Here is an 8373-nt window from a genome sequence, read left to right as displayed (position 1 = left end):
AGTTACTTTTTCAAAAGAAATTAAAAAGAATAATAATCTCCAAATTAAATAGTGAAATGGAGAGCTTCTTCGGTAAATTTTGAAGGCCTTTTGACCCAATAATTGCCTTCTATTTGCCTTATATAGTGATTTAAATAGTTATTCTGTTTTAGCTTTGATTTTTCCTTTATAATATTTAAAAATCTCCTAAATATTTTACTACTATTAAATGTCGCTGACTCGATCCGCACTCTTTTTCCCTTTCTTTTATATTCTTTGTAACAGTTTAATTAACCACGCAGCCGCAAAATGATTAAAAAACAAATCCGATAAATGATAAATTATACTTATCATTTATCAAAACCTTGCAAGTCAAACACCAAGAATAAAATTTAACAAACACACACAATAAGAACACGTCATTAAATAGTAGAACTACTATTTAATTAATTATCGCATTTCCTCAGGAGCTACAAATCAGATAATTTAATTTTATATTTAGAAAATACCAATACATATTATAATACGTTAAATACACATATTATAATCAAATTTACTGATGGATAACTGTGACAGAATAAAACTTGAGTAATAAATTATATTTTATTGGTATGGTGGCTCCACCATAAACCACTGATATATTGTGGGGTTTGAGTATGTAAATCATTAACACTATTTTCTTCAACAAAAACCATGCACCAAATTCGTGGTGATCACACGTTGTAATGAAACAGGAAAAATAAAATGTCTCTTTAGAGGAGAGGCCAATAGGTTGTCTCTCTTTGAGCAACCTTATCTTTGAGGCCAAACCCACCCTTTTTTCTAAAGAATCCACTTCCACAAAGTGACGACACATTCTACTTTTATAAAGTTGAACAATGATTCATCCAAAAAATTAGTACAATTCAATATCTAAATCATTGATGCAATAATGGGAATTGTTTCGAATGATTGAGTTTTCAACAAAAATATCTCAAACTAAATTAAATAACTTTATAAAAATTTAGTATTGATGATACTAATGTTATTTAAATTTCGATAATGGCATATCTTGAGCTTGTGATTGACACATTTTGCACAAATTCTCACTCCTATTTTAGAGGAGAATAAAGATACAATGTTCATATTCTTGGGGTTCATTTATTATTATGCAGATTGGATCCACATCAGTTTCCAATATTAAATCCAAGAACACTATCAGTCTATCACTATCTTTTGGTGGAATTATATACTTGTGGAGTGTGGTGACATTGAGGGTGCGTAACATTTAATTTGTCCTTCTTATTTTAATTATTGGATGAAATGCACATCTTCGTCATACATGTACTTTAAAATATTCCGATACTATATTTTATCTTCATATATAGGAATTAGGAAACCGTACTTAATTAGCAACAGAAAAAAAACAACTCTAAATTTGATTATATAATGACTATGGGGGCATTCTTACAAAACAACTTTAAATTTGATTATATAATGACTATTCAGCCTGAATTTACATTGTGAATTTTGTATTAGCTCAAGTGAAATTAATACTAGTTGAAGTAGTATATTTTGTAGTAATATATATTTGGGTCGAGAATACTTGCATCATTGCTTGTTAGTGGAGCAGTAAATTTAGTAGCAAGAGCACGTGCCTTGCACGTGCATATTTTTAGTATGTTTTTGTCAAATTTGATAAATTTATAGTGGACAATCATGAAGATATTTCTTGTATCCACATTGAGAAAATGAGTAAAATACCAATAGTGAACATAGAAAACATTATACAAAATACTAATGCTCACTCCTTTGTCCGACGTTAGGAGTCTAATTTCTTGGCAGCACGGATTTTAAGAAATGTTAAGAAAAAGTAGGTGAAAAAAAGTTAGTGGAATATGAGTCTTATTTGTATATATTAATTTTAAATGAAATGCGAGTAAAATGTGAGACCCTATCATCATTTATGGTAAAAGTGAATTGTGATTCCTATTTGCAGACGGACTAAAATGAAAAAACGAGACTCCTATTCGCGGACGGGGGGAGTATATGACAAGTGGTGTATTTACTATTTAGCCCAATCATTCATTTAATGGTGCAAATTGTCGTTGCCTCCGGCATCCATCGATGAGGATCCAAGCATATATGTATATGGTTGTTCTCAACTTCGGATGCAAGCAGAAGCGATTACAAGGTTGTGAGAATCTCCTATCTTTATGGCGACAATGAGTATCTTTTGCCGCCACGAGTTGATGTTTATGCTTTAAACGGTGGGGAGCTGGCACCCAGTTGAAAGGTGAAATCCCCCACAATTGTGTTTTGGAGTATTTTTGGTCTTAGGGTCTAAATCCACGGCAATGTGCACTAGGTTGCTTATACAAGATTCTAGGGAAAAACAATAGACGTGAAAATGTGATCATGTTATTCGATGTTAGCCGAGAGGTGTTCGACGAAATGCCGCTTCCGGAGGCTCTTGAGAATGAGCTTCCACTCAATCTTGGAGTCGTTGATCTTGGTGGGATGGTACCTCGTTGTCGTTGAGTACGATGAGCGGGTGTGGGACCCGCGTTGCTCCATTAGGGAGATGAGGGTGTATAGCGAGGTGGGGTTATGGAGTAAGAACTATACGATTAGTCTCGATGGTGGGATCAAGAGGATTTTTGGCGCTAAATAAAACTGACATTTTTCTTACCACGAGGTTCATGGCCCTCGTAGCGTACAATGAGGTCAATGGGAAGTATGTAGATCTTGGCATATGTAGATCTTGGCATCGTTGGCACTAATCACTCGTTCTATGTGGGCAGGTACATTATTGATGCACATCCACGTATACAAATAATGAATTACACTCTACCGTTGATATTAACTTTAAAGAACGATTTGAAATTATGGGTGTTATTTCATATGCGGACCTTGCACATGTATATATCTAGTTATTTTTGTCAAATTTGAAAAACGCACATATGCACATTTCGAGTTTTTTATTTTTGTCAAATTTAATAGTAATTTATAGGAAAATACTAATGCTTATACGCACAATTTTTTAATTATTTTTGTTCTATACTTTACTAAGTGAAGCATTAACATAAGAAATTAAACCACTTGATTAAACAATCAATCAATTAATCCAACACAATTAATCACGCAGAATGAATCTCATCACCACCACCACCACCACTCTTCCCCTTCTCCGGCGGCGTGAGCACGAAATCGAGATTATACAGCAGCAGCACCATGGTAACGTAGCAGAGAAACACGAGCACGGGCCCAAAGATCCACAGAATCAACGGCAGCGCATGGTAGAAGAGGCGGTTCCCGAAGGTGTTGAGCCCAAACCCTCTCTCGAGCAGCTCGGCCATGTAGGCCGGGTTGATGATGCCGGTGTCGTCTTCGTCAGCGGGGCAGTTGATGAGGAAATTGACTTCGTTGACGAAGACGATGGAGAGGGAGTGGCAGATGAAGGAGAAGAGGAAGATGAGGAGGAGCGACACGTACTTGAGCGCCACCATGAACTCCCCGTGGGCGCCGTAAACGTTGTCGTTCAAAGGCTTCTTGATGCTGTACGTGCTGCTGATCACCGCTGCCAGCCCCGAGCACATCAGGATCGACGTCGTCGCCATCAGCGTTGATCCCATGATCGTGTTCCGCAGTGTTTGGACGGCTAGGATGTTCTTCTTGTCGTTGTCCTGCACATGTTTAACGAGTTAAATGAAGAAAAAAGTTTTATGTAAATAGTAGTAGTATTAAAAACTAAAATATGTTGTTGTTTTTTGCTTTTAAGCCTAAAATGAAAAAAGAGTACTCCATATATAGTGTAAACCATTTAAATTTTGATTTTTTTAGAAATGATAGCAAACTTCCAATGTTGGATATTGTGAATCTTAAGAAAAAGTTCAAATTAATATTATTGAGACGCCAAAAAGGTGGGATGTCATGTCATTGTTAGATCTCTAAATTTATTCGTCGAAATTGTGAGCTCATTATTTTTGGCTAATTAACGAACTACACTTGGGATCTTGTACCTAACTAACTATAATGTCATTTGTATCCCGTTTCAGTTAATTAATTTTAATATGATTTAATCTTACAGTTATTGTTAATGAGAATTTATGAATCTAATTAGGGTTTATAATTAAGATTCTGTTGGAGAAGAGAAATCGTGGCTATACACACACGACGCACTAGAGTTTGTCCCGTGTATTTACTTAGCAAGTAAAATTACAACTGTACTAAAACAGTACCCTAGTTTCGTTGAAATTATATATACCAAAAATTACCAGAAATTGAATTTCACACCACGAAACTTGCACGCCAGCAACATTATAAAGTGGGATGACGAAAAATAACTAAAGTTGTGAAAAAAACGATGAAACTGTTGAGATTTAAAGCCAAAAAACACTTTATGCTGAAACCGATTTGAGTAAATATTTGTAGAATATCACATTTTCCAAATACATTTTTGAAAATAGGAAACAGCTGGGTACCTTCATGATGGCGGCGACCCATAATTTGCGGGCACGAGCATTGGTGCCGAAGAGGGTAGAAAACGGTTGGGCTCGGACCTTATGCCAAAGCCACAGATGATATCCCATGCATATCATAAACCCCAATGGCACCAGTATCGCATCCAGATAGCTTTTGTTCCATTCCATTTTCTTTTATTTTTGTGTGTGTCACGCTTTTATATTGCTTGCTCTCACTGGAGGTGGTGGGGGATATATGAGGCATGATATATATAGAGTCTGGGTTTCTATATAAATAAAATATAGTACTACTAATTTACATTAGTATTATATACAGTATATAGGAATGTGGAGTGAAATGAACTTGGACTGAATGTAATGCAGAATCCGAAAATATTGAGGTGAAGCACTAAAAAAAGGAAGTACTCCACTTTGTGAATAAACTAGAAACAGGGGTCTAAATCATGTGGGAATTCTGTTATAATTTTCTTGTCTTTTTCTTCTACCTTTACACATATACATACATTACGGCGAAGCCAAGATTTTCATATTGGAAGGCCAAATTATTATTCTGATATGAAGTATTTTCGGTATCGTCGATCGTACCCATAAGCAATAGGAGTTGCTAGAGATGAATAATGAGAGGGAAATATTTAGAGCATTATCAGTATATAATTACATATATATGATGTCCATTTAAATTAAATTCAACTGATACTATTTATGATACTATTTTTTTGCAGTTATGGTTATATTGCAATGATCTACTTTACAAGCTTAAATTAATTTTCATATACATATATGGCAATTTACAATACACGGAGTACTATATTACAATAATATTTTTTTTTTGTAAATTTACGAAAATACTCCCTCCGTCCCCGATTAAAAGTCACACTTTTCCATTTCGGTCCGTCCCTAATTAAGAGTCACACTTCATTTTTACCATAAATGGTAAGTAGGTCCCACATTCCACTAACTCACTTCACTCACATTTTATTATAAAACCAATATTAAAAAGTGGGTCCCACATTCCACTAACTTTTTTAACCAAATTTTCTTTATATTTCTTAAAACTCGTGTCCGATCAAAGTGTGACTCTTAATCGGGGACGGAGGGAGTAATAAAAAGAAACAAGGGAAATTAAATTCTACTGATAATTTATACATTTATTGTTAGATTGCAATGATGGTTACTTTACAATCTTAAATCAAATTGTTATATGAATATATGGTAAATTACAATTTTATCACATAAATTTATAACAAATTTACGAAAATAGTAAAAAATAAATTTATGATGAAAATTCGATGCTGCAGTTGAGACGAAATCATGAAAGAATATAAATTGTCAGTTGTTCTGATTCTAGAATTAGTATGTTCCAAGAACATAAATATGAATAAATTCTCAAATCATCCAATTTTTATACTCCATCTTTTTGTGTAAAAAACAAAGATGGATACGAGCATCATAATCATATCCCAGTTTCACTTGCTTCACGTCTCCATCTCATTACACTTTATTTAATGATATATCTACGCATACATTTAGCTAAATTTATCAGATACTATATCACCAAGCCACTATGATCTTGACATCTCTCATATATGAACTTATCTATAATAAATACTAACAAAAATTAAAAGTATCAACGTGTAAATAAATTAAACAAATCTCAGAACATTAGAAGATAAGATGATAATTTTATATAATGAAATACATATATTGCTCCGTCGATATTGAGTGATTTATATTCCGTCGTTAATGTAAAGGGTTCAAATCATAAGGTCATTTGTTCTACTTTTCAAAATACTTTTAATTACGAGATGATTAGTTATTAGGGTCGCCGGTAATTTAAATATAAAGTAAATGGTTTCCAAATGAGTAATTAGAAATCAAACCTCAAAGTTGATTGGTGTCGAGATCATCCAATGGTAAACAATTATATTAATAACATACTACTACTTTAGGGTTGTTCAATTCAACCAATGTCTCGCAATATTTGTTCTCCAATTGGAGTGAAATGATGTGAAAGCCACGTCAATTTTTGAGGGACGATTCCTCAAAAGACTAAAAAATGGAACAAGGATGGATTCATCACGCACCTACTAGTTTATTTGAGTAATTAACTTTTTTTTTTCTTCTTCTAAATTTTTGGATAGTAATAGTATACAAAGCACAATAATTACGTGGTGAAACTTTACTTGAGATATATATATAGACCAAGAAAGTAGTCAACATTATTGATTTTATTATCAAAATAGAGCCACTTTAATTTTTGCAAAAATAATTTGAACTAAAGGGCTATCTAATCTTGGGCAATTAATCACATCTTTTTTTGCTAGTGATGTTCATGGTTACGGAATTCCAAAAGTAAACGATATATGAATTATTATACATTGGAAATTTGAAAAACGATGAAATTAGAATGGAGCTCTGACGCAAGAACCATGTTTTAGGGGTGAATCGATTAAGATATTCAATACTGAAATTTTTATGCAAGACAAAAGATTGCAAACTTCAAAATATCTATAAAAACAAATTAATGTGAAGACTGAAGAGAGTGGGAGCAAAAACTATAGAGAAAACGATGTTTAAGCAAAGATAAGTGGTGTGCAGAAAATAACATGCAATTCCACTGACTCATTTCCAATGATTTCGATTCGACATTCCTAAATGAAAATGCACACTTTTTCGAACCAGCATTTATTATGAATTTGTTGATAGAGCTGTAAATTAAACAACAATTTTCTAATTATCAACCTTTAATAATGACATATTAACACGTACGTATTTATTAACTGGAGTTTTGTGTTTTAACTATATATTGCATTTTAAAACTAGGGTAAATGATCAATTTTTTATCCCATTATCTTAGGTGCTTATCTGGAAATGTCCAACCAAATTTAATTAAATTAAACATCATACAAAAAAAATTTGGCAACCAAAATTACAATATTGATTTATCCAAATAACATGTTTATTTCCAAAATCAAATTACTCAATTGACATGTAATTTCGGTAATCATGTTAATACTTTGATTGGTAGAATATTTTTATAGAACACTTTGTTCCAAAAAAAATAAACAATGGATACTAAACGATAATTAAATAAACAATATGAAATTTTTAGGTAAACATCCAAACGATGGGACATATCCGACCCTTACCCTTATAACTAATTTATCTTTACTTTTTTTTTTTCAATTCACACCTCTTGATTATCCGAAAATAACTTAGTTTTTTTCCTAATGTTTACGGTCCTCCCTTTTATTACCTTTAAAAATTAAATTGAAAATGTCATGTTATTCACTTTTATAGTACTCCTCCTACTATTTTTTTGTCACGCGAACGTTGTTTTCAAAAATCGATTACCGTATCCACTTAATAATATAATCTCTAGTGGGTTGTTTATTAGATATAAATTTAATTAAATTACTCCTAGTTTAAACTTTGTAACATTATAAGAAAACATTTGAGCGAATATGCATGGAAAAACATAATTAGAAAAATATTTTTTGTGCGCATTAATAAATGATACAGGTTTGGTTCAAATCTGTACATATAATTATGCTTAGATGATTGAGAATCTGAATTTAGACATTTGGCATGGCCAGGATCCTGATCTAACTAATTTAAACAATATCTTTCTACGTACTTTAACTGAACAGTTTTTTTTCCAAATCTATCCTATTAGCATATTATTTGTAATAAAATAGACATATCGTGTCTTATTTGATGATCACAACAACACATGCACATATAATACCAGTTTACTTTTGATATTAACTTAAAAAAAGATTTGAAAAAGATTAGGCTAACCACTAAAGTTTTTGCACTTAATTAGTGAATAGGAATCCACTAATTTTGCGCCTCCTTTTTTCTTCTTTGTTTAATACTTAAATAACAAGCACATAGAGATGCCCACTATTATGTCGAATTGCCTCTAATT

At 32.5% G+C, this 8373-nt stretch overlaps 1 protein-coding gene across 1 annotated transcript; it reads right to left on the bottom strand.

Moving 5' to 3' along the window:
- Positions 1–3038: 3038 nt before the first annotated feature.
- On the bottom strand, positions 3039–4666 carry LOC148929988 (uncharacterized). Its single transcript, XM_089067833.1, has 2 exons — positions 4443–4666; positions 3039–3644 (listed from the first exon to the last, which is right to left on the bottom strand). Exons 1-2 carry the CDS (start codon positions 4608–4610, stop codon positions 3099–3101), a joined length of 714 nt encoding a protein of 237 aa, XP_088923959.1. The 5' UTR covers positions 4611–4666; the 3' UTR covers positions 3039–3098.
- Between the last annotated feature and the right edge of the window lie 3707 nt (positions 4667–8373).

Source organism: Salvia hispanica, chromosome 3 (genome assembly GCF_029641045.1).
Source record: "Salvia hispanica isolate PSC_SH4W2 chromosome 3, Shi_PSC_v1, whole genome shotgun sequence".
Lineage (NCBI taxonomy): Eukaryota > Viridiplantae > Streptophyta > Magnoliopsida > Lamiales > Lamiaceae > Salvia > Salvia hispanica.
Note: the sequence above shows the minus strand (reverse complement) of the source record. Positions and strands in the feature narration are given on the sequence as shown.